Genomic DNA, 27,761 nt, shown 5'->3' on the forward strand with positions numbered 1-27,761 from the left:
TCTGACAGTGTGGCGCTCCCTCAGTACTGCCCCTCCGACAGTGCGGCGCTGCCTCAGTACTGCCCCTCCGACAGTGCAGCACTCCCTCAGTACTGCCCCTCCGACAGTGCAGCGCTCCCTCAGTGCTGCCCCTCCGACATTGCTGCGCTCCCTCACTGCTGCCTCTCCGACAGTGCAGTGCTCCCTCAGTATTACCCCTCTGATAGTGCGGCGCTCCCTCAGTACTGCCCCTCTGACAGTGCGGCGTTCCCTCAGTACTGCCCCTCCGACAGTGCAGCACTCCCTCAGTACTGCCCCTCCGACAGTGCGGCGCTCCCTCAGTGCTGCCCCTCCTACAGTGCAGCTGTCCCTCAGTACTGCCCCTCCGACAGTGCGGTGCTCCCTCAGTACTGCCACTCCGACAGTGCGGCGTTCCCTCCATACTGCCACTCCGACAGTGCGGTGCTCCCTCAGTACTGCCCCTCCGACAGTGTGGTGCTCCCTCAGTACTGCATTGGGAGTGCTGCACTGTCTTATTGCTCAAGTCTCTTGAGTGGGGTCTATGAACCCACAACCTTCTGACTCAGAGGCGAGAGAGAGAGAGAGAGAGAGCGCCGCCCACCGAGCCAGGGCTGACAGATGACTCTGGGAGCTTATATTCGAGATCGGCTCATGTTGCGTTAATTACGGTAGGGACTTTCCAGGCAGGTCAGTGCCAACTTCCTCTTCAAGACTGGTTTAGAAGTGATTAAAAAAAAGCCTTTATCAAGCTGCGCACACACACATCTCTCTCAGTACAAGAGTGAAGTCTTCAGTCTCGAACGGACACTGCAGCAGATATCTTGGTAAAGACAAGCTAGCGGAGTTTGTATCGACGAGGAGCCAGAATGTCGACTGATGAGCAGCAGAATGGTTTGCTGAATAACTCACAGCAAGATATTGCCAGCAACTCCAGTGTGGAAACCAGGGGCATTGCTACAGGGCAGAGGTAAAGCATTTATTTTTTAATTCGTTGGGGGAATTGTTGAAATCCTGGTGAGGGAACGGAGACACATACCTTTCGAGCCTAATGTTTGAATAATTGAACTTTGGCTGGTGTAGTTGGTTATAACAGAGGACTCTGCGAGACCCCTGAAGATGTTACAGGGTGGTTTCTTACCTGCAGCGTCCTGCCATTTAAAAAAAAAAACTAGTTTTCTGGATCTGGGCATCGCTGGCAAAGTCTGCATTTATTGACTATCCCTAGTTGCCCCTTGAGAAGGTGGTGGTGAGCCGCCTTCTTGAACCGCTGCAGTCAGTGCGGTGAAGGTGCTCCCACAGTGCTGTTAGGGAGGGAGTTCCAGGATTTTGACCCAGCGACGATGAAGGAACAACAACAACTTGTATTTATGTAGCGCCTTTAATGTAGTAAAACGTCCCGTGGCGCCTCACAGGAGTATTTTAAGACAAAAAATTTGACACCGAGCCACATAAGGATAAATTAGGGCAGGTGACCAAAAGCTTGGTCAAAGAGGTCGGTTTTAAGGAGCGTCTTAAAGGAGGAAAGAGAGGTAGCGAGGCGGAGAGGTTTAGGCAGGGAATTCCAGAGCTTAGTGCCCAGGCAACAGAAGGCACGGCCACCAATGGTTGAGCGATATATGTCTTGTCGGGATCGTGCATTTGACTCGGAGGGTTAATGCACTCAAAAACGTCTGCTCTCTCAGTTGGACGGAAAAGATCCCATGGCCACTATTTCGAAGAAGAGCAGGGGGGAGTTCTCCCCGGTCAATATTTATCCCTCAACCAACATCACCAAAAAAAAAACAAGTTTATCTGGTCGTTACCACATGGCTGTGTGCAAATTGCCACCTTTCTTACATTACAACAGTGACCACACTTGAAAAGTACTTCATTGGCTGTGAAGCGCTTTGGGACGTCCTGAGGACGTGAAAGGCGTTGGAGAAACGCGAGTCCTTTCTTTTCTCTGTCCCCTTTCACGGTGGCATAGTGGTTAGCACTGTTGCCTCACAGCGCCAGGGACCCGCGTTCGAATCCGGCCTCGGGTGACTGTCTGTGTGGAGTTTGCACATTCTCCCCGTGTTTGCGTGGGTTTCCTCCGGGTGCTCCGGTTTCCTCCCACAGTCCAAAGATGTGCGGGTTAGGATGATTGGCTATGATAAATTGACCCTTAGTGTTAGGGGGATTAAATACGTGGGGTTACGGGGATAGGGTGGGATATGTGTTGGTGTAGGGGTTACGGGGATCGGGTGGGATATGTGTCGGTGCAGGCTCGATGGGCCAAAATGGCCTCTATCTGCACTGTGGGGTTTCTGTGATTTCTGTGATTCTTGGCTCTTCGTGTCATGGGGGTTACGAGGAATCGTTAAAGTTATCACATCGCCCCGGGCTCTGGGAACAAAAGGCCGTTCGCTAACTTTCCAGCGATGGTTCAGTGGCCCCGCACAGCCCGTGACACAATCCGCTCGCTGCGTTTAAAGTCAAGAGACGGAATGTGGCAGCAGGTCGGTCAGAATCTGAAAAGTGAAAGGTTGACGTTTTGGGAGGGATCGGGGCTCAGAGTCATGTTCATTTAAAAAAAAAACCGAGGCAGTTGCTGTGCAATTTTGTTTGTTTTAAGTATTGAAGTTCTTTAAGAGTCCGCTGCTCTACCTTCAGATCTTTGTGTGTCCCCTCAGGCCACAGCTCGATCCTCTCCCTTTGTACAACATCAGAGCAGGGCTGTAGAAAGTACAGATCATAAATCCGGTGCTGCTCTACCCATCAATTTATGTCAATGAGGGGCTGCTGATTTATTTTCTCTCCTGTCTATCTAATTCTGTTCTAATCGGTTTAGCTTGGCTGGGGGAGCTAATTTCTTACATGACCGCTTTTAAAATTAATAAATACAAATGGTCTCAGGGAGCTGAGGCGGATCCTCATTTCCTCACAATCAGAATCACTCCCTTCCTCTTGACTCCCAGGTGGGCATTTTTCGTTTGGGACCTCGGACAGTGAGTGTCGACGGGCAAAGGGCATCGCAAGCAAATTCAGTGCTGTGCTCACCTCACACACAGGCACAGACACAGGCACACGCAGATACAGACACAGGCACACACACAGACACAGACACACACGCAGACACAGACACACACGCAGACACAGACACACACGCAGACACAGACACAGACACAAACACAGACGCAGACACAAACACAGACACAAAGTAGACCAAGATACAAAGCAGACACAGACATAGACACAAACGCAAACAGACACACACACAGACACAAACACAGATGCAGACACAAACACAGACACAAAGCAGACACAAACACTAACAGACACGACACAGACAGACACGACACAGACACAAACACTGACGCAGACACAGACATAAAGCAGACACAGACGCAGACGCAGACAGACACGACACAGACACAGACATGAACACTGACAGACACGACACAGACACAAACACAGACACAACGCAGACACAGACACAAACACTGACGCAGACACAGACATAAAGCAGACACAGACGCAGACACAGACACAAACACAAACACAGACACAGACATAAAGCAGACACTGACGCAGACACAGACATAAAGCAGACACTGACGCAGACACAGACGCAGACGCAGACACAGACGCAGACACAGACGCAGACACCGACACAGACACAAAACACACGGACTGTGCAGTGTGGGCGTTCACTGGACATTGGCCAGGAGCAGGAGCTTTAGTTTAATTCGATTCTCCCCCCCCAGGGACTTGCTGGGCTTTCTTTGTATCCTTTGGGTCTGAGAAGCTTTCAGTCGAGCCTAAGAAAAAGCATTTTGAATCTGAATCCAGGCACGAGCCGTGGTGTCTAGATTCATGCAGTTTGGACGAGTGCAGATGTTTTAACAATTTTTTTTTTTGCAGGACTTACAAACATTTGAATTTGTGGTTGGATCTCAGTCCATTTAGTTCCCATTGTCCTAGAGGTGATTTACATTGAAGTATATCATTGCGGGTTTTGGGTTTGGCTGGATTGTCTTGTATATTGGGAGAGGGTCAAGACTGACGATCCTGGGTTCGTGGGTGAGGGTTGGAGGGTGGGAGACTGATCTGTAGGCACGAGTGCATCGGGTCTACCTTATATCAGCTTTAGTGGGTATTGAACGTGGAGTGGGGTGCGAGTGGCACCTCACCTCTTTCCAGAAGAATGAGAGGTGATCTCATTGAAACGTATAAAGTTCTGAAGGAGCTTGCCAGGGTAGATGCTGAGAGGCTGTTTCCCCTGGTTACGGAGTCTAGAACCAGGGGCCACAGTCTCAGAATAAGGGGTCGGCCATTTAGGACTGAGATGAGGAGGAATTTCTTCACTCAGAGGGTGGTGAATCTTTGGAATTCTCTACCCCAGAGGGCTGTGCATGCTCAGTCATTGAGTATATTCAAGGCTGAGATCGATAGATTTTTGGACACTAGGGAATCGAGGAATATGGGGATCGGGCGGGAAAGTGGAGTTGAGGTTGATGATCAGCCATGATCTTATTGAATGGCGGAGCAGGCTCGAGGGGCCGAATGGCCGACTCCTGCTCCTATTGCTCATCTTCTAACTTCCCCCCCCCCCCAGATACGTCCCCTTGGTGAGGGGGAGGGGTAGGCAGAAGATCAGCCCATGGGCCCCCCTCATCGGAATTTAAAGGGGCAGTGCCGGTGTAATCAGGTTCGTTGAGTATATTCAAGACAGAGATTGATAGATTTTTGAATATTAAGGGAATCAAGGGATATGGGGATAGTGCAGGAAAGTGGAGATGAGGTAGAAGATCAGCCATGATCGCATTGAATGGCGGAGCAGGCTCGAGGGGCCAAATGGCTGACTCCTGATATCTTATGTTCTTAGAAACGCTCTCCCCAGGACTCTGGTTAGCATAAAACCAGAGACTCGGCTATTAACTAGGATGAAGTCATCAAAACTGGGACGGGCTAATGGGGGCACAGTCTTACTAACCTGTAGTGAGATTGCTCTCAAACAAAATGGCCACCCTTCTATTGGCACAACATTCTTCGAGATATCTTATTTTAATCGGGTCTAGGAGGAAATATCCATGAAGTTTGACCCCACACCATGTAGAGCAGTTGTGTATAATCCATTAGGCACAGGCCCAAGGTTATGTATCGACTGGGTAATCAATAATTGGCCTTTTTGTTTGAGGGCCTGTGTCTGGGGAGCGGCTGTCAATGAATAGTGTCTCTATGACTCTACAATGGCTTTAACTCAAGTCAGTAGGTGTGACACAGAAATGATGAAAAATTGAGATGAGTATTACAATTCTGGTAAATAATTTACTCAACAAGATTAATCTAAAATTTGATTTTAGGAAGGGTGAATTGAGCTGTGAAAATCACTACACGGTCTTGTTCTTTTCCCCTATTCTTTTGCCCTTTCACCTTTCGTTGCACAATAAGTAGAGGAGACCGTTATTCTCTCAGATTTTAATTACGGTTTTAAGCCCCTTCGTGCATTCCCTTGCAAGTACACAGCGTCCAGAACAAGCAACAAGAGCACTAACTATGGGGAAGGAGCAGGGAGGAGTGGAACTAAATTGGACAGCCCTTTCAAAGAGCCGGCACAGACACAAGGGGGCCGAATGGTGCTCCTGTAACCAGTTTTGAGTATTTAATTCAATCTTTTCTTATTAACTCACAGCAGGGTAAATTTGGGATACCCTCCCCCAACGGGAGGTAGTCTAGAACAACGAATCGCACCCCTCCACGTTATAGAACCCGCCCGGTTTTAATTCCCGTTGATTTTAATGGAATGAACTTCGACGGGTTCTATAATGGGTGAGCGATCGACTTTGCAGATTACCGCCCATTGCGAATAATTCAAAATCTAACCCATTGAATCACAAAGCCCGTCCTGTCTGATCTGTTACCCAGGACAACTCATCGCTTTTAACATAATTTTCTTACCCTTACTTCATTTCGCGGACTGCTCCTGATGGTCTTCCTCAACTAAATACGGCGGAATTAGAAGACCAACAAATTAACTGGCCATTGGCGTCTTTGAAGGTTACTGGCACAAAATGGCTGCCGCCTACATTAACAACAGTCACTGCGCTCCGCAATTCAGGCTGTGAAACACTTGTGAGCCATTTTGGCATGATAAAACACTATGTAAATGCAATTGTTAAAATTCGTTCTTGGGGTGTGGGGAAAGAAAGAAGGAAAGAAAGAAAGAAAGAAAGGAAAAACTTGACATTTCTCCAGCGCCTTTCACAACCTCAGGACGTCTCAAAGCGCTTTACAGCCAATTAAGCACTTTCTGAAGTGTAGTCATTATTGTAATGTGGGAAACGCGGCAGCATATTTGCGCACAGCAAGCTCCCACAAACAGCAATGATATAAATGGCCAGATAGCCTGTTTTAGTGACATAGGTTGAGGGATAAATATTGGCCTAGGACATCAGAACTCCCCTGCTCTCCTTCGAAATAGTGGCCATGGGATCTTTTACGTCCACCTGAGAGAGCAGACGGGGCCTCGGTTTAACGTCTCATCCGAAAGACGGCACCTCCGACAGTGCAGCACTCCCTCACTGGGAGTGTCAGCCTAGATTTTTGTGCTCAAGTCTCTGGAGTGGGACTTGAACCCACAACCTTCTGACTCAGAGGGAGAGTGCTGCCCACTGAGCAAAAGAACGGGAAGGGGTTTCTTACAAGGACTAGATGTCCCTTGAATTACTTTAGTTATTATTTGGTATACAGGCCAGTGGAAATTTCCAGAGATCCTGACTGCCAGTTGTGATAGTTTACTTTCAGAAAGCAGGGGATTTCCATGTTATGGTCCAATTTTTAATAACATCCTTAATTAAATAAAAATGAGTCATTAGCACAATCCTCAATCGAGAAACTCCCCCGTATGAATCAAGGCAGCTCCCTGAACATACCACAATCCAGCAACACCTCAAATTAAAAATTCTCATCCTCATGTTGAAATCCCTCCATAGCCTCGCCCCTCTCCCTATCTCTGTAACCTCTTCCAGCCCTTCGACCCTCCGAGATCTCTGCGCTCCTCCAATTCTGGCCTCTTGCGCATCCATCGATTTTAATCGCTCCACCATTGGCGGCCGTGCCTTCAGCTGCCTGGGCCCTAACCTCTGGAATTCCCTCCCTAAACCTCTCCTCCTTCATCATTTCCCCTTGTTTACACATTGACCATTGGCCCCTTGTTGGCTGATTGACCATTGCCTCCTTGTTGGTGGATTGACCATTGCCCCCTTGTTGGCGGATTGACCATTGGCCCCTTGTTGGCGGATTGACCATTGCCTCCTTGTTGGTGGATTGACCATTGCCTCCTTGTTGGTGGATTGACCATTGCCCCCTTGGTGGATTGACCATTGCCCCCTTGTTGGTGGATTGACCATTGCCCCCTTGTTGGTGGATTGACCATTGCCCCCTTGTTGGCAGATTGACCATTGGCCACTTGTTGGTGGATTGACCATTGCCCCCTTGGTGGGTTGACCATTGCCCCCTTGTTGGTGGATTGACCATTGCCCCCTTGTTGGCAGATTGACCATTGGCCCCTTGTTGGCAGATTGACCATTGGCCCCTTGTTGGCAGATTGACCATTGCCCCCTTGTTGGCGGATTGACCATTGCCCCCTTGTTGGTGGATTGACCATTGCCCCCTTGTTGGTGGATTGACCATTGCCCCCTTGTTGGTGGATTGACCATTGCCCCCTTGTTGGTGGATTGACCATTGCCCCCTTGTTGGTGGATTGACCATTGCCCCCTTGTTGGTGGATTGACCATTGCCTCCTTGTTGGTGGATTGACCATTGCCCCCTTGTTGGTGGATTGACCATTGCCCCCTTGTTGGTGGATTGACCATTGCCTCCTTGTTGGTGGATTGACCATTGCCCCCTTGTTGGTGGATTGACCATTGGCCGCTTGTTGGCGGATTGACCATTGCCCCCTTGTTGGTGGATTGACCATTGCCCCCTTGTTGGCAGATTGACCATTGCCCCCTTGTTGGCGGATTGACCATTGCCCCCTTGTTGGCGGATTGACCATTGGCCCCTTGTTGGCGGATTGACCATTGGCCCCTTGTTGGCGGATTGATCATTGGCCCCCTTGTTGGCGGTATGATCATTGGCCCCCTTGTTGGCGGTTTGACCATTGACCCCTGATAGCACTAGCTGAGTGGGGAAATCCCTGGGGCGTTCCTGGTCCTGTAAGACTCAGTTCCACAATTGGCCGTTGAACCAGATTTTAATTTTTTTTGTAATAAATCACCAAGTCCGATCATTAATCTGCAAAGACCTGGATTCTGGAAACACGATGTAAATCGGTCAAATTCGCGGATGATTTGCAGGACTGGGCTGGGCCTGTCGCAGTCCGATGAAACGGGCGCGGAATTATCCAACTGGACAACAGCGGCATTATTTGACAGAATTAATTCAATAAAGGTGCAAAGGTCTTCTACATTGGGCGAAAGAAAGGGGGAGATGCAGTCACTCATTGAATGGTGACCGACTAGCCGGGGAGAGGCTGAAAGAGAGCTGGCGATGCGAGTGGAGCAGCATTCAGCTAAAGCAGCGAGCTGAGCTACATTGCAGGATCAGCAGAGCGTGAATCTGAGTCTGTCACGCTGAAACAGTTTCGTGCTGTAGGTCAGGCACACGGACAAACAGTCCTGGAAGCGCTGCGGAGAACGGCCAAGAGGCCGATTACCTAGTGTTAGCTGATTGAGTTATAAAGAAAGGTTAGAGCAGAGGGAAATCAAGAGGGGCCCCTGGTAGGGTTGCCAAAGCTCCAGGATTGTCCTGGAGTCTCCGGGAGTTGAGGGTTAATTGTCAGCTGTGTTTCAGTGGGCAGCACTCTCTCTCTCTCGCCTCTGAGTCAGAAGGTCGTGTGGTTCAAGTCCCACTCCAGAGACTTGAGCATATAAATCCATGCTGGTACTCCAGTGCAGTGCTGAGGGAGTGCTGCACTGTCGGAGGTGCCGTCTCATAGAGTCATAGAGTTTTACAGCACAGAAAGAGGCCCTTCGGCCCATCGTGTCTGCGCCGCCCATCCCTCCCTGTCCAGTCTAATCCCATTTTCCAGCATTTGGTCCATAGCCTTGTATGCAATGGCATTTCAAGTGCTCATCTTTCGAATGAGGCCCCGTCTGCTCTCTCAGGTGGACGTAAAAGATCCCAAGGCCACTATTTCGAAGAAGAGCAGGGGGAGTTCTCCCCGGTGTCCTGGGGCCAATATTTATCCCTCAATCAACATCACTAAAACAGATGATCTGGTCATTATCACATTGCTGTTTGTGGGAGCTTGCTGTGTGCAAATTTGCTGCTGCGTTTCCTACATTACAACAGTGGCTACACTTCAAAAAGTACTTCATTGGCTGTAAATCACTTTGGGATGTCCTGAAGTCGTGAAAGGCGCTATAGAAATGCAAGTTCTTTTTTTTCCTAGAACACTGCTGGGAGCGACTCAAAAGGGGGCATTAAAAAAATAAATAATTTTGTTTCAACACTTTTGTTTCTCAGTTATAAAATGTTGGAGATGGGTGGGGGGGAGGGGGGAAGGGTGGGTGGTGGGGGGAGGGGTAAGGGTGGGGGGGAGATGGGGCGGCGGGTGGGGGGGAGGGGTAAGGGTGGGGGTGGGGAGGGTGGGGTGGGGGGGAGATGGGGAGGTGGGTGGGGGGAGTAGGGGTAAGGGTTGTTTGACCGACAGTCAAGGATCATCCAATCAGGTGACGAAGAGTCCGTTGACTTTCCAATTGGCCGTGGGGAGGCGGGCGCCTCGAGGACGGATATGTTGGACGACCAATGGCGGTAGAGCGTGGGGAGGCGGACGCCACGAGGACGGATATGTTGGGCGACCAATGGATGGATATGTTGGTCGACCAATGGATGGATATGTTGGGCGACCAATGGCGGTAGAGCGTGGGGAGGCGGGCGACCAATGGACGGATATGTTGGGCAACCAATGGACGGACATGTTGGGCGACCAATGGACAGACATGTTGGGCGACCAATGGCGGTAGAGCGTGGGGAGGCGGGCGACCAATGGACGGATATGTTGGGCGACCAATGGCAGTAGAGCATGGGGAGGTGGTCAACCAATGGACGGATGTGTTGGGTGACCAATGGACGGGTATGTTGGGCGACCAATGGCGGAAGAGTGTGGGGAGGCGGGAGCAGTTGGAGTGGAGAAGGTCATTTGATGAAACCTCCAGGGAGAGAGCCAGTCAGAGCTTGGCAACCCCTTGGACCTTAAAATGTAAAAAGGGAGTCGGACGGGTTCTTGAGGATGAGGAACTCACGGGGTTACGGACACAAAGCGGGGGATGGGGGACTGAGCACGACAGCACTTTCAAAGAGCCAGCACAGGCCCAATGGGCCGAACGGCCTCCTTCTGTGCTGTAAGTATCTGTGATTCTATCTATGATTGAGCATTATGGTATTCCTCCAACTTACTTGTCTGGTCTATATTTCAGCAGCAACAGGTGCTCTCGGAGCCTTATTTGGGCTGGCGTGTCCATTCTAGCCGCCATGTTGATTGCCGGGCAAGTTGCCAGCGTCATGTTTTTGCTGAAACAGCAGGACAAGATAGCGGAGCTGCAGAAGACAACAAATAGGATCGAAGACCGGTATCACAAACCAGCCAGTACGTACCTCCTCTTTCTTTTTGATTTTCTTTTTTAATTCAACCGTTTTGGTAAAGTCCCAAACAAATCTGAGGCCACTTGAAATGGAGCGATAGTAAATAGATCGCAGAGCAAACAGTCCTCGCAACAGTAACCTGAGTCAAAACCAAGCTCAAACCAATCTCTGAAGCAAGAAAGATTCCCAAGCCTGATAAAAATAACTCTCCAGGTGATTTCATTGGCAGTTATGGCGCGTACAGTTACGTGGATAGATTGGAGAAGCTGGGGTTGTTCTCCTTGGAGCAGAGAAGGCTAAGAGGAGATTTGATCGAGGTGTTTAAAATCATGAAGGGTTTAGATAGAGTAAATAAAGAGAAACTGTTTCCAATGGCTGAAGGGTCAATAACCAGAGGGCACAGATTTAAGGGCCAAAGAACCAGAGGCGACAGGAGGAAAAACCTTTTTACGCAGCGAGTGGTTAGGATTTGGAATGCGCTGCCTGATAGGGCGGTGGATACAGATTCAATAGTCGCCTTCAAAAGGGAATTGGATAAATACTTGAAGGAGAAAAAATTGCAGGGATATGGGGAAAGAGCGGGGGAGTGGGACTTTTTTTTATTCGTTCATGGGATGTGGGCGTCGCTGGCAAGGCCAGCATTTATTGCCCAACCCTAGTTGCCCTCGAGATGAGCAATAAATGCTGGCCTTGCCAGCGACGCCCACATCCCATGAACGAATAAAAAAAAAAGAAAATTCTTACTCCCTGGACTGACTGGATTGCTCTTCGAAAGAGCCAGCGTAGACTCGATGGGCCGAATGTCCTCCTGCTGTGCTGTGCTATTCCATGATTCTGTGAGATGTACTAAAAAATATTCCATTGCATTTTATTTCTTCAGGACCTAAACCTGTGATGCACCTGAGGCCTATGATGATGGACATGCCCATTGCCTACATTGATCCGGAGATGCACCAACCAAAGGTAATCTTCAGCCGAGAAAGTAGAGAAAGAACCTGCACTTGCATAAATCAATGAACGAATAAAAAAAACTCAACCAACACTACCAAAAGACAGATTAAGTCGCTGGTCATCTCGTTCACTGATTGCTGGATCTTGCTGTGCACAACATTGGCTGTTGAGTTTGGCCTACTTAACAAGAGTGACTGATCTTCAAAAGTAACTCATTGCGTATGCAGATGTCCGGAGGATGAGATCAAGCATTGCATAAATACAAGGGTCCCAAAATTGGGCTGCTGTTCCAACGGACTCTAAGTCCTGGTGGGAACTTGGTGGAGTCAAAGCAACTGGGCACCAGCGTAGCCGGGGCAGGGGTTAGGGGGCCAATGGCGGAGCCAGTGGAGGGAGAGGTCCTCACCTTGAGGTCAGCCAACACGGCTTTGGAGGACTTACTCCTCCGTCTTCGAGCTCCGAGTCCAGCCTGCGGGTCTGTGCAGTTTCCCGGCTCCGCTTTCGGACTAGGGTCAGTCGGCATTCTCCGCCCCCCCGCCCCCAATTCCCAACTCGATCCCCCCTCCCTGCCAAGTCGCCTAAATGTCACGTAGGACTCCCCTCCCTTCCCCCACACTTGTTCAAGTCAAGCCCCGCGTACCCTCAGTCAAGAGTGCAAACCCTCAGTCGGGACTCTGCATGATTGGCGCTGTAACGCCCGGTATCAGCAGACGTGCACGCGGGATCCCAGCAGGAGTGGGACCTGGAGTCCCATCGATCAGAGTGGAGGGGAACCTAGCGGGATATTCAAAATGGCCCCATTATTTGCTGGGATCATAGTGCCACAAATCTTCTAGACAACAGTCTTTCTCACTGTACAAAGTTCTCCAAATATGGCCTGCAGCAAAATCTCCCCATTAAAGTACTGACTGAGGAGTGGGAGGAACCGACTGACTGGTTTTTCGGTTAAGGTCAGAGCATCTAGTTTCACCAATTTGGGACTTTCCAACCCATTTTCGGTTAATCTTGTTTAGTGTGTATTTTGGGATGGCTGTACTAGGGTTTCAGCCCATGACCACCCGTACACTGAATTAATAAATGGAACGAACTTACATTTACACATCATCTTAGCTAAGGCTTAAACGGAGAACCCCCCCCCCCCCAACCTGCTCTTCTTCGAAATAGTGGCCGTGGGATCTTTTACGTCCACCTGAGAGAGCAGATGGGGGCCTTGGTTTAGCGTCTCATCTGAAAGACAGCACCTCCGACAGTGCGGCACTCCCTCAGTGCTGCACTGGGCGTGCCAGCCTAGATTTGACGTTTGAGTTTCACGGAGCGGGACTCCAAACCTGTTAAGTATGTGTATTGTATTGAACAATTAACACAAAGACTTAAACGTATAACTCAAACAGGTCTTTACTGGTTGGAGGTAGGGACTATACATAGGTCTTTACTTCATGCCCACAGGCGGGAACTGAGGGGAGATCAGTACCCACAGTACTATTTATACCCCTATGGCCAGGAGTGGTACTGCGTATCACTACGCCCAACAAGTAGTGCAGTCCTGTCCATAGGTTCAAAGTAGCACACATATTACATACACAACATTCCTCCCTTCCTAGCTTTACAGTCATCTCCCCATTTAACATAACGTAATAACATATATACATATATAACTTCAGGTTTACATAACAGAATAACATAGATACATAGATAACTTCATGTCAAAACAGATCACAGATTCAGTCTCTGCGGAAAACAGTTCACAGATTCAATCTCTGTGGTGGAGTCGGTTCACGTTGCTGGAGTGATTCATTCAATAGTCCTTCCATGGATTTAACAGTTTGAATTTCCGAACTGAATTGGCTCCGTTCGGAGGGACCACGTGTGTGATCTGGTAGAGGTAATAATGGTTCAGATGGGTCATCTTCTGTTTCGACTTTTCCTTTTCTGCTTCTTGGAGACTCTCTGGGCTCCACTGTCAGCTGCCAGCTGCATGCGCAGTTCCTCCTTCTCTCCCTCCTTTTTCCGTAGTAGAGCCACCTTCTCCCGATGTTCCGTAGACTTTCGGTGCTCCTCCATGATTTCTGTATGGTGGGAGTCGAAGTTACAAGTTGGGCAGGACAGGACATAGTAATATTCGGTGTCGTCCTGATCTAGGCCAGCGAGAGGGTCTTCTATTTCCTCCATACCCAGCTGGGCGTTAGCCAGCTTTTGTTCCAAGTCCAGACATCTTTCCTGAAGAGACTTCTTCATGCGTACCTCTTCATCCAGCTTTTTCTGGGCTTTCAGCAAGTCGTTTACTAATGACCTCATTTGAGATTTTACTACTTCAACTTCTTTTGGAGATTGATTGATCGGACTATTCAATCCCTCTACCGGAGCAGCTGTTTCAGCGGTCTGTTGTTCTACGTTGACGTGAGTCAGCGTACTTTTGGCATCCAAGGGCTGCTCTGTTGCAGTCATCTCAGTCTGTGTTGCCACCTCAGCTCTTCCAATAACCTTTGAGAGCTCCGAACCCCTTTCGTTTGAATATTGAAGTTCGTGTTCAAGTTTTTCCCATTTCAGAGTCCTGTCCTTTAGCATATGCAGGAGTTGGCTGACCGTTAACTCCTCTGACATCAGACGTTTTGTGTGCTCCTGCTCCATTTTCTCCATCAGCTGCTTCTGTTGTCTTTCCAGATTCTCCAACTCTATATCAAAGAACTCTTTCGTTGCATTCAACTCTTGCTCACAACGGCGAAGCATTTGTTCTAATTGCTGTTGTAGTTTGAAATGGAGTTGAGTTCGAGCCCGGTGTCCCTCAGAAATGGGCACATCAGTAGACTTGCCAGACTCAGAATCCACAGTTAAACTATGTTGTTGTTGCTCAGTGGAATTCTGTGCTGAAACTTTGTCTTTTGCACCTGAGTTGGGCTTACCATCATCCGTTCCAGAGTCTGGGCCGACTATCTTCACCGAGTTCTCACTCGTTATTGTTCGTAGGAAATGCCAGTCCATATTCATTTTCCTAATCCACTCCCGTCCTAGTAGTGGAGAACCTCCTTCAGATATCACATATAAGTCCATTATTTGACTGTCTTCGCCCTTGTGGACCACTGCAACCTCTATTTTCCCGATGGGGTACACTCTTTGCCCCGTGTATGTTTCCAATATAATCCCCGTATCCTGTAGGGGAATATGTTGGAATAACTTTCCGTAATCTTTCTTATTTATGACCGTCAATGCCGATCCAGTGTCCAATTCCAGTTTTACTTGGACTCCTTCTATCTGAAGAGTGACCCAAATTGTCTGGAGGTCTGCACCCTTACCAGCGTTGAGTACTCTTAAGCTAGCCAGTTCATTACAGCTTAAGCTAGCCAGTTCATTACTACTAGCGTCTGAATCGGACTCCTGTTCGGTCACCTTGTGTACCTTTGCGTATTTTCCTTGCGGTGACTTCTTGTTGCTGGTCTTCTTCCCTGACCTGCATACTCTAGCTATATGTCCAAGCCTACCACAAGTTCTACATTCTTGGTTTTTAAACCAACACTGGTTCTGATCATGCGTTGTCTTTCCACAACGATAACATTTGCCAGAACTCACACCCAATTTGTGTGCACTGAGCTCCGGTGACCGTAGCTGCATTACTGCCGTGCCTCTCGCTGCGGCTTCGTGTGCTGCTGCCATAGTGACCGCCTTCTCAAGCGTCAGCTCATTCTCCTCGAGCAGTCGCTTTTGTGTATCCTGTTTAAATAAACCACACACAAATTTGTCTCGAAGTGCCTCTGTCAGTCCCGTTCCAAACTGGCAATATTTCGCTAATTTACGCAATTCCAGCAAATAATCAGCATTGCTTTCATGCTGTAGCTGCCTTCTGTCGTAAAATTTAAATCGTTCCGCTAGCATCAGCGGCGTGGGGTTTAGATGATCTTTCAGGACAGTAACAATCTCATCGAACGTCTTATCCGCCGGTTCATCTGGTGATAACAGGTGTTTCAATTGCCCGTATGTCTTCGCACCCATTAAATTTAATAATGTTAGAACTTTATCTTGGTCATGAATTTTATTGGCCTTACAATAATTTTTTACTCTTTCAACATATATGGCCCAATCTTCGAGGTCACTATCAAAGGTGCTAATATTCCCGTGTTTAGGCATTGTAGATTTGCAATTTCTCAGATTTTATTTTGTTTACTTGTTATCAAAGATGGCGGCTTCCCGCTCTTGCCGTCGTCCTCCGCCCACAAAATGGCGGTTTTCCCGCGCTTGGCGGTCTTCACCCGTCCCCCGACGCCGTCTCCCTTCAGCCCCCGAGTGCGGCCCTTATCTTTGGTTCCGATCGCTGGCCCGCGCTGCGCCTCGCACTTGAAGCGGCTCCCGGGCTCTGGCTTACCCGCTCGCGCGTTTCACCGCGGCTCTTATCAGGGATTGCGATCGCCCTTATCTTCTCCAACTTCCCCAGCCCTGTCTTTGCAGCCAACACTGCACGGCTTACCCCACCACCTAGGTTGAACAAGGAAACTGCAGAAAGACTTCTGTCAGTCGCTGGAAGCTGTCAGGATGTTTGCTGCACTCCAGTGCTCAGTCGCTGATGGAGGCTTCAGAGTCCTAAAGCCTGTCGCTTCTAGTGGGGTGGTGATGTTTGAAACCTCTCTTCAACTGCCGCAGGGTAAGAACCTGACTCGTCGCCAGTGTTAAGTATGTGTATTGTATTGAACAATTAACACAAAGACTTAAACGTATAACTCAAACAGGTCTTTACTGGTTGGAGGTAGGGACTATACATAGGTCTTTACTTCATGCCCACAGGCGGGAACTGAGGGGAGATCAGTACCCACAGTACTATTTATACCCCTATGGCCAGGAGTGGTACTGCGTATCACTACGCCCAACAAGTAGTGCAGTCCTGTCCATAGGTTCAAAGTAGCACACATATTACATACACAACAAAACCCACAACCTTCGGACTCCCGAGGCGAGAGAGTTACCCGCTGAGCCAATGTTTCCTTCCTGAGGTTCGGTGCCCAGAACTGAAGGCGATATTCCAGACGGGATCTGACCTAGACGGTGCGATGAATCTTGATTTGAGAACGCTTCAAGAAAGAACGGCTTGCATTTCTATAGCGCCTTTCACGACCACCGGACGTCCCAAAGTGCTTTACAGCCAATGAAGTACTTTTTGAAGTGGAGTCACTGTTGTAATGTGGGAAACTATATTTATTACTATAACCTGTAAAGTAATGTAATTTGTTTTTTGATTGTTATCTCACAGGCCCCGAAACCAACTCCGGCCAAACCCATGACTCTGCTGGAACAAGTGCAGGAACTGCTGAAGGTAATGTTGGAGGGAAACTTTCAAAGCTAATGTCAAATTATAGATCGATACAGCACAGAGGGAGGCCATTCGGCCCATCGTGCCTGTGCCGGCTCTTTGAAAGAGCTCTCCAATTAGTCCCACTCCCCCCCCCCCCGCTCTTTTCCCATCGCTCTGCGAATGTTTCCTTTTCAAATATTTATCCAATTCCCTTTTGAAAGTTACTATTGAATCTGCTTCCACCGCCCTTTCAGGCAGCGCATTCCAGATCACAACCACTCGCTGCGTACAAACATTCTCCTCTTCTGCCCTCTGGTTCTTTTGCCAATTACCTTCAATCTGTGTCCTCTGGTCACCGACCCTCCTGCCACTGGAAACAGTTTCTCCTTATTTACTCCATCAAAACCCCTCATGATTTTGAACACCTCTATTAAATCTCCCCTTAACCTTCTCTGCTCTAAGGAGAACAACCCCAGCTTCTCCAGTCTCTCCACATCACTGAAGTCCCTCATCGCTGGAATCATTCTGGTAAATCTCCTCCGCACCCTCTCCAAGGCCTTGACATCCTTCCTAAAGTGCGGTGCTCAGAATTGGACACAATGCTCCAGCTGAGGCCCAACCAGTGGTTTTATAAAGCTTTATAAAAGTGATTTAATAAGGGAAAATTTGCAGGGCTGTATGGTTCTATAGCAACAACATGCTGTCATATCACGACTTGAACGTAGAGAAATGCCCCAAGATACTGAAGGCTTTGACCCTTCGCCCAAGTTTCTCAACTATGAGAGGAAAAAAAGCACTCGATGGACTCTAAGAAAGTCTGAACGTGGCAGGAGGTTTAACATAATTGAGCTGTGGTGTGCCTACACCTTTGGAAGAATGGTTGGTCGACCGTGACATTTTCTTTTCCTTTCAATGGCAGAAAGAGAACGGAACTAAGGAGATTCCAGAATTCAACAACACCTTCTCCACCAACCTCAACATGCTGAAAGAGAGCATGGAGGAAGCTGATTGGAAGGTTAGTGTTGTTTGATGCTTCATTACGGAGAATTACATAGAATGTACAGCACAGAAACTGGCCATTTGGCCCAACTGGTCTATGCCGGTGTTAATGCCCCACACGAGCCTCCTCCCACCCCTCTTCATCTCACCCTAGCAGAATAATCTTTCTATTCCTTTCTCCCTCATGTGTTTATCTAGCTTCCTCTTAAATGCATCTGTGGCGTACCGATCACAGAACGGACACAATCCGCTTTCCGGTCCGTAGACTATAAATCAGGCGTCATGCCTTTAAGAAGGATCACACCTTTAAGAAACTCGATCTGCAACATAGTTAAGCCCAGAGCGGGGGAGGAGCAGTCGAAGCTGTGCACTGATGAAAGAGATTTGTACTTTGTGTAGTCTCTGACTCCATTTTGTGTTCAGCATGCAGCCTCAACAATTAAACCTTTTCTGTTGAACCTCTCCGAGTTCAGTATTTTTTGCTAGGAGTACGTAGACTCCTACACATCCACACTATTTTCACCTCAACCACTCCCTGTGGTAGCGAGTTCCACATTCTCACCACTCTCTGGGTAAAGATGTTTCTCCTGAATTCCCTATTGGATTTATTAGTGACTCCCTTATATTGATGGCCTCTAGTTTTGGATCACCCCCCACAGCATAGGAACTGGGGAGAAAGCAGGGACAGGGTACTGAATTTGGATGATCAGCCATGATCTCATTGAATGGCGGAACAGGCTCGAGAGGCCGAATGGCCTACTCCTGCTCCTGTTTCTATGTTTCTATGGAGTGGGTCATTCAGCTCCTCGAGCCTGTTCTGCCATTCAATGAGATCATGGTTGATCTCCACTAACTTGCACTGATTTCAACTGAACGTCGGAAAAGCCGAATATCTCGCTGCAGAAATCGTGAGATCTTTGTGGGAAACTTACTTCGGGGTTAACAGCGAACGTCTTGACTGCAAATTTTGGGCCATTACTGAGGAAACTCTTACCCTTCAATGGTCTGTGCTTGATATGGAAGGTGCCTCAATATTAACATGTAGAATAAATTTCATTCTCCAGCTTAAAGTAAGCCCAGTTGGAAGCAGCCCTTTCCAAATATTTTTTAAATGGCGAGAAACTTTCAAATATTGGTGTTCAGAGAGATTTGGGTGTCCTTGGGCAAGAAACACAGAAAGTTAGCATGCTGGTACAGCAAGCAAGAAGGAAGGCAAATGGCATGTTGGCCTTTATTGCAAGGGGGTTGGATACAAGAGTAAGGAAGTCTTGCTACAATTGTACAGGGCCTTGGTGAGACCACACCTGGAGTACTGTGCACAGTTTTGGTCTCCTTATTTAAGGAAGGATATACTTGCCTTGGAGGCGGTGCAACGAAGGTTCACGAGATTGATTCCTGGGACGAGAGGGCTGTCCTGTGAGGAGAGATTGAGTAGATTGGGCCGATACTCTCTGGAGTTTAGAAGAATGAGAGGTGATCTCATTGAAACATACAAGATTCTGAGGGGGATTGACAGGGTAGATGCTGAGAGGTTGTTTCCCCCTGGCTGGAGAGTCTAGAACTAGGGGTCACAGTCTCAGGATAAGGGGTCGGCCATTTAAGACTGAGATGCGGAGGAATTTCTTCACTCAGAGGGTGGTGAATCTTTGGAATTCTCTACCCCAGAGGGCTGTGGATGCTCAGTCGTTGAGTATATTCAAGGCTGAGATCGATAGATTTTTGGACTCTAGGGGAATGAAGGGATATGGGGATTGGGCGGGAAAGTGGAGTTGAGGTCAATGATCAGCCATGATCTTATTGAATGGCGGAGCAGGCTCGAGGGGCCGAGTGGCCGACTCCTGCTCCTATTTCTGATGTTCTTATGTTCAAATCTTTAGATACTGACCGTGTGATATATTTTTATTTTTAACTGCATTGTTTACAGGACTTTGAATCTTGGCTCCGAAACTGGCTGCTCTTCCAACTCATGCAGCAGGAGGATAAGAAGACACCGACAACCAGTGCACCCGAGCCCGAGCCCCAGCCCAGACCCAGTGGTGCGGATGAGTCATATCATTTAATCTTTCTCTTTCTCGACCATTTTCCTCAACGATTTCCTCCCCTCTCTCTCCGCTCTCTAGTGTGATCGCACTGGAGGGGGCGCAGAGGAGATTTATGAGGATGTTGCCAGGACTGAAGAATTTTAGCTATGAGGAAAGATTGGAGAGGCTGGGGTTGTTTTCATTGGAACAGAGGAGGCTGAGGGGAGATTTAATTGAGGTGTATAAAATTATGAGGGGCCTGGATAGAGTGGATAGGAAGGACCTATTTCCCTTAGCAGAGAGGTCAATAACCAGGGGGCAGAGATTGAAAGTAACTGGTAGAAGGATTAGAGGGGAGTTGAGGAGAACCTTTCACCCAGAGGGTGGTGGGGGTCTGGAACTCACTGCCTGAAAGGGTGGTAGAGGCAGAAACCCTCATCACATTTAAAAAGCTCTCGGAGGGTTGTCGGGCTGGAGGAGGTTACAGAGATGGGGAGGGGGGCGAGGTCCTGGTGGGATTTGAAAACAAGGATGAGAATTTTTAAATCGAGGCGTTGCCGGACTGGGAGCCAATGTAGGTCAGCGAGCACGGGGGGAGGGGGCGGGGGGTGATGGGTACCGCGGGCATCAACCCGCTCGCTATAAGCGGTGGGGATTGTATCACCATAATATTTTGTTACGTGTCTTGAAACTGCCGCATCATTTCTGTCTGCGACAGGGAGAAGGTCGTACACGAGCATACTGATGAAGCCAATGATGGCGGACCTGCCAATCACATCCGACGCATCAAAGGAGGCCAAAACTCCCGATGTTGTGCCTGAATCAGAGGGTAACTATGGCAACTGATGCTTAATCTACAGGAAACGCAGGATTGGAAAGGCCCGGCGTGGCTCGCTGGGTTGGTGCCAGTGAAACCGTGAGACTAGCGCAAGGGGAAACACAGATTCAAACTGGTGGAAGGCAAATTTAGGAATGGCGCCATGAAGTTCAACTCACACATGGGTCACCCTGTCCAGAACAGGAGAACCAGAGGACACGGCCTACGCTTGAAGGGGGGGTAAATTCCAAACTCACCTGCGGAAACAATATCTCAGTGAGCGAGTGGTCAATCTGTGGAACAGGCTCCCTCGGGAGACGGGGGGAAGCAGTTAATTCAGTCACATGAAAATTAGAGAGATTTCTTTCTGAAAATAATATTTTGGGATCCAGTGTCTGAGCAATTTGAGACGTGTCGTGTGGTGACTGTAGCGAGCTCGGGAGGAACAGGTGACTTTGGACCTGTGGTTCCCAAAGCTCTCCACCACTGGGGGTTTTCCTCGCCCCGTGTCTGGGTCTGTTGTCGACTCATTGATCGAGATTGATCGCCGTGATCAGTCAACAGCTCCCAGTATTGTTGGAGTGGGGCTTCAAGCCAAAGGCCTGAGCGAGTACAGGATAGATTCACCAGAAGGCTGCTGGGGTTGCGTAAAGGTGATGAAGAGAGACTTGAGATATTTGGGACCATTTGCACTGGAGACGAGAAGGCCAAGAGGAGATTTAATTGAGGTTTGTAAACTTTTGAAGGGCTTTCGATTAGGGAATTGGTTAGGGGAAAGATTGCTTCCTATTGTTGAGGAGTCAATGACGAGGGAGTTTCGGAGAAACGTCTACATGCAGAGAATAGCTGGAGCGTGGGAATCTTTGCCACTGGGAGTTGGGGCAGAGACCAATGCATCTTTTAAGGAAAAACTGGGTAAATATTTGATGCTGAAAATACAGGGCTATAGGGAGAAAGCCTGGCTGTTGGATTTGGGTTGGACTGCTCTGGCAAAGAGGGGACAGACAAGATGGGCTGAATGGCTTCCTTCTGTGCTTAAAGTTCTAAGGCGCTACCATGAGGTTCGACAGCCACAGAGAGCCAAGCTGACACCAGTCGACACAAAAGGCTTTGAATCATCACTGACAACCATTCGATAATTCAGAAAAGCTAACCAGGTTCTACGCACATGCGCTGCACCAACTGCAAAGAAAGTTAACTTCAGTCACAGGGACAGCATTTTTGCGGGGTCGGGGCGGGGTTGGGGGGGGATTATGATTCATTCTTGGGAGGTGGGCGTCGTTGGCAAGGTTGGCATTCATTGGCGAAGATGGTGGTGGGCCTTCATCTTTGAACCGATGCATGCCGTGTGATGTTTGAGTGTCTCGCTGGGCCACTTCAGAGGGCAGTTCAATCAACCACGCCCTGGTGTGGGACTGGAGTCACGTGTAGGCCCAGACCGGGTAAGGATGGCAGGTTTCCTTCCCTAAAGGGGCATTAGTGAACCAGTTGGGTTTTTAATGACAATCCGACAGCTTCATGGTCACTTTTACTGAGACCAGCTTTTCATTTCCAGATTTTAGTTTTGAACTTAAAATATTCAGACTGCTGTGGTGGGATTTGACATCACATTACTGAGATTAATCGTCCAAATCACTGGATTACAAGTTCAGTAACATAACCACCGCACCGTATTTAAGTACCATATTTAACCTGCGATCCTGCAAACATAAGAAAGCATGGAGGGAGAAAAGCAAATCAACCATGTTCCTCCCACAGCCCATGTACACTCCCCCCTATCATGGTCTCTACCCACCCATTTAATCTCCCCCCACAGCCCATGTACACTCGCCCCTATCATGGACTCTCCCCACCCATTTAATCTCCCCCCACAGCCCATGTACACTCTCCCCTATCATGGTCTCTACCCACCCATTTAATCTCCCCCCACAGCCCCTGTACACTCGCCCCTATCATGGTCTCTACCCACCCATTTAATCTCCTCCCACAGCCCATGTACACTTGCCCCTATCACGGACTCTACCCACCCATTTAATCTCCCCCCACAGCCCATGTACACTCGCCCCTATCATGGACTCTACCCACCCATTGAATCTCCTCCCACAGCCCATGTACACTCTCCCCTATCATGGACTCTACCCACCCATTTAATCTCCTCCCACAGCCCATGTACACTCTCCCCTATCATGGACTCTCCCCACCCATTTAATCTCCACCCACAGCCCATGTACACTCTCCCATTTCACGGACTCTACCCACCCATTTAATCTCCTCCCACAGCCCATGTACACTCTCCCATTTCACGGACTCTACCCACCCATTTAATCTCCTCCCACAGCCCATGTACACTCTCCCCTATCACGGACTCTACCCACCCATTTAATCTCCTCCTACAGCCCATGTACACTCTCCCCTATCATGGACTCTCCCCACCCATTTAATCTCCTCCCACAGCCCATGTACACTCTCCCCTATCACGGACTCTACCCACCCATTGAATCTCCTCCCACAGCCCATGTACACTCTCCCCTATCATGGACTCTACCCCCCCATTTCATCTCCTCCCACAGCCCATGTACACTCTCCCCTATCATGGACTCTACCCACCCATTTATTCTCCTCCCACAGCCCATGTACACTCTCCCCTATCATGGACTCTACCCACCCATTTAATCTCCTCCCACAGCCCATGTACACTCTCCCCTATCATGGACTCTACCCACCCATTTAATCTCCTCCCACAGCCCATGTACACTCTCCCCTATCATGGACTCTACCCACCCATTTAATCTCCTCCCACACCCCATGTACACTCTCCCCTATCATGGACTCTACCCACCCATTTAATCTCCTGATTAAAAAAAATGAGGTTCTGCATAAAAACTCCCTGGTGTCCATCAAGGAAAATTCTAAAATATTAATTCATCACGCATTTCCACTGTTCAACACTATGCTTCTGTTAACTTGTCAACCATGGGCCTGAAGAATTGCTGGAAGCTCAATTCACAAGAGGTCTGAGCGAGGGGAGACGTCAACCCAGTGTTCGGGTTCCATTTTATCCCAGAGGTATGAGACTGCGCCCTCGTCCATTCTCCACGTTGACCAAGTCAAGACCGATCTGCTCACTTCTGGAGAGATACAATCCGAAGGAATGGCTCACTCAAGGAAAACTGCCTGGAATGTTCTTGAATGCTGCACCGTGGAGTGATTAAGTCACAGGTTTGCACCTACAAATGCTTCCAAAAGCTCTTAAGTCCTTTGGTATCTCCCCGGAGACTTGCTCGATGTTCCTTTCACTTTTTGCTGTGGAGGCTGAGATACAACCTCTCTCTCCCCATCACCTTCTTTTACTGGGGAGGCAGGAGTCAGAACAGTTACGAATCCCGGCCCCAGCAACATCTCGCTATCACGCACGCCTTGAATGGAGACTCCGAGGCATCAAGGTTGACGTGGGGGAAACAACAACAACTTGCATTTACGTAACACCCTTTAATGTCCTAAAACGTCCCCAAGACACCTCACGCGAGCGATTATCAAACAAGATTTGACACCGAGCCACATAAGGAGATATTAGGACAGGTGACCAAAAGCTTGGTCAAAGAGTGGGTTTTAAGGAGCAGTTTAAAGGTGGAGAGGGAGGCGGAGAGGTTTAGGGAGGGAATTCCAGAGCTTAGGGCCCGGTAAAGCTGAAGGCACGGCCGCCAATGGTGGAGCGATGGAAATCGGGGAATGAGCAAGAGGCCAGAATTGGAGGAGCCCAGAGATCTCGGAGGGTTGTAGAGCTGGAGCTGGTTACGAAGATGGGGGGTGGTGGGGCGGGGGTTGGGGGGGGGGGCGTGGTCAGGGGGAGAGGCAATGGAAGGATTTGAACACAAGGCTGAGAATTTTAAAATGCAGAAGGCAGGATACAAGCAGAGGACGTTGGCATATGAAGAGCACCATTATATGACGCCCATCATTATCTTCCCCTCGTTCAGTGCGCAAGGCGGACACCGACTGCGAGAGGCGGCGCAAGGAGACAAAGATTGTTCCTGGCACCTACCGCCCCAGTTGCGATGAGATGGGCAACTACGAGGCAAAGCAGTGCTGGCCAAGCACGGGATATTGCTGGTGCACGTTCCTGAATGGAACTGAGGTCCCAGACACAGCGACTCGTCACCCATTGACTGGCTGTGAAAGTACGTTTTAGTTTTCTTGATGTACCTGTGTGAACGAATGTGATTTTAAAAAGTCCCCCCTGTCATAGGAACATAGGAAACTGGAGGAGGGCATCCAGCCCCTTCGAGACTGCTCCGCCATTGAATCAGATCGTGGCTGGTCTCCACCTCAACTCTGTTTTCCCGCCTTTGCTCCATATCCCTGGATAACCCTCAACCATAAAAAAAATCTAATCCAGGCTTGAAAGCCCCAGTTGACCCACAGCCTTTTGGGGAGTGAGGGTTCCAGATTTCCACTACCCTTTGTGCAACCTTCCTCCCCGCTAAGGTGCACGTGCACGCAGCCGCGCATCGATTGGGAGGTCCCGTGTAGGCTGCTCACCAGCATTTGCCGCAGGAAAAGATACCAAGCACGAAAAAATAATTAGAGGGAGCATTGCCTTTGTGTGAAGAAGTGCTTCCTGATTCCATTCCTCAACGGGTCTTGCTCTAATTTTAAGACGAGGTCCCCTCGTTCCTGATTCTCTCGCCTCCCCCACCCCCCACCGCCCCTCATCAGAATAAATAGTTTATCTGTATTTACCCAATCAAATCATGTTAAACACCTTGCTCAGATCACCCTTCAACAGTCTCTACTCCAAGGAAATACAAATTCAGTCGAGCCCAATGATAGGCTCACACGATGCCCATGCATTAGAACCTTCCAGAAGGGGTCACCCGACAGGAATCAGGAGCAAAAGCTCTTGGGGTACTGAGTTGAATTATAGCGAACCCCCAAACGCTACCGCAGCCGCGGTCAACCTACGCGGCACATTTTGGGGGGGTTGGCCTTTAGATTGCTGTGGACTCTCGACTAGAATTGGATTTTCCTCAACTCTTCAATGTACATCTTCAGGTCTCTGAATTAAATAACCACATACTGAGACCGAAGCTCATTGGACAGTCGTGCCTACCCAGACTCCTTAGTAAAAGTGAAAGCACTCCGTGATCTGGCAAAGTTGATTTGTCTGCAGGGATTCAAGGGTATGAGCCACTGCCCTCTTGCTTTACATTCTATGGATTGTGCACACAGCAACCACTTGGCACAATAACACTCTGCCCACGAGATGAGGGAGGATGGTTTCACAGGTCAATGCACAACCATAAGAACATCATGAAGCATAGCATGAGAAAAGCATATTCAATCCATTACTCCTACACCTCCCACAGCCCATGTACACTCTCCCCTATCACGGACTCTACCCACCCATTTAATCTCCTCCCACAGCCCATGTACACTCTCCCCTATCACGGACTCTACCCACCCATTTAATCTCCTCCCACAGCCCATGTACACTCTCCCCTATCATGGACTCTACCCACCCATTGAATCTCCTCCCACAGCCCATGTAAACTCTCCCCCATCATGGACTCTACCCACCCATTGAATCTCCTCCCACAGCCCATGTACACTCTCCCCTATCATTGACTCTACCCACCCATTTATTTCTCCTCCCACAGCCCATGTACACTCTCCCCTATCATGGACTCTACCCACCCATTTAATCTCCTCCCACAGCGCATGTACACTCTCCACTATCACGGACTCTACCCACCCATTTAATCTCCTCCCACAGTCCATGTACACTCTCTCCTATCATGGACTCTACCCACCCATTTAATCTCCTCCCACAGCCCATGTACACTCTCCCCTATCATGGAATCTACCCACCCATTTAATCTCCTCCCACAGCCCATGTACACTCTCCCCTATCATAGACTCTACCCACCCATTTAATCTCCTCCCACAGCCCATGTACACGCTCCCCTATCATGGACTCTACCCACCCATTGAATCTCCTCCCACAGCCCATGTACACTCTCCCCTATCATGGACTCTACCCACCCATTTATTTCTCCTCCCACAGCCCATGTACACTCTCCCCTATCATGGACTCTACCCACCCATTTAATCTCCTCCCACAGCGCATGTACACTCTCCACTATCACGGACTCTACCCACCCATTTAATCTCCTCCCACAGTCCATGTACACTCTCTCCTATCATGGACTCTACCCACCCATTTAATCTCCTCCCACAGCCCATGTACACTCTCCCCTATCATGGACTCTACCCACCTATTTAATCTCCTCCCACAGCCCATGTACACTCTCCCCTATCATAGACTCTACCCACCCATTTAATCTCCTCCCACAGCCCATGTACACGCTCCCCTATCATGGACTCTACCCACCCATTTAATCTCCTCCCACAGCCCATGTACACTCTCCCCTATCATGGACTCTACCCACCCATTTAATCTCCTCCCACAGCCCATGTACACTCTCCCCTATCATGGACTCTATCCACCCATTTAATCCCCTCCCACAGTCCATGTACACTCTCCCCTATCATGGACTCTACCCACCCATTGAATCTCCTCCCACAGCCCATGTACACTCTCCCCTATCATGGACTCTACCCACCCATTTATTTCTCCACCCACAGCCCATGTACACTCTCCCCTATCATGAACTCTACCCACCCATTTAATCTCCTCCCACAGCCCATGTACACTCTCCCCTATCATGGACTCTACCCACCCATTTAATCTCCTCCCACAGCCCATGTACACTCTCCCCTATCATGGACTCTATCCACCCATTTAATCCCCTCCCACAGTCCATGTACACTCTCCCCTATCATGGACTCTACCCACCCATTGAATCTCCTCCCACAGCCCATGTACACTCTCCCCTATCATGGACTCTACCCACCCATTTATTTCTCCACCCACAGCCCATGTACACTCTCCCCTATCATGAACTCTACCCACCCATTTAATCTCCTCCCACAGCGCATGTACACTCTCCACTATCACGGACTCTACGCACCCATTTAATCTCCTGCCACAATCCATGTACACCCTCTCCTATCATGGACTCTACCC

At 49.1% G+C, this 27,761-nt stretch overlaps 1 protein-coding gene across 3 annotated transcripts in view; it reads left to right on the forward strand.

The window, feature by feature from the left end:
* Nucleotides 1-713: 713 nt before the first annotated feature.
* cd74b (CD74 molecule, major histocompatibility complex, class II invariant chain b) overlaps nt 714-27,761 on the forward strand; it is a 36,117-nt gene continuing 9,069 nt past the window's right edge. Inside the window, exons 1-8 of one of the 3 annotated variants that reach the window (XM_085996023.1) lie at nt 714-967; nt 10,449-10,615; nt 11,492-11,574; nt 16,796-16,858; nt 17,757-17,852; nt 19,761-19,872; nt 20,576-20,686; nt 24,652-24,852. In XM_085996023.1, coding sequence (XP_085852149.1) covers nt 867-967; nt 10,449-10,615; nt 11,492-11,574; nt 16,796-16,858; nt 17,757-17,852; nt 19,761-19,872; nt 20,576-20,686; nt 24,652-24,852 — 934 coding nt within the window. In that variant the 5' untranslated portion in view covers nt 714-866. Of the gene's footprint in view, nt 968-10,445; nt 10,616-11,491; nt 11,575-16,795; nt 16,859-17,756; nt 17,853-19,760; nt 19,873-20,575; nt 20,687-24,651; nt 24,853-27,761 lie in introns of all 3 variants that reach the window. The other 2 variants (XM_085996022.1, XM_085996024.1) reach the window with 2 other exon arrangements.

This window comes from Somniosus microcephalus, chromosome 8, assembly GCF_052327205.1.
Source record: "Somniosus microcephalus isolate GS21.2 chromosome 8, FLI_Smic_1.0, whole genome shotgun sequence".
Taxonomy (NCBI): domain Eukaryota; kingdom Metazoa; phylum Chordata; class Chondrichthyes; order Squaliformes; family Somniosidae; genus Somniosus; species Somniosus microcephalus.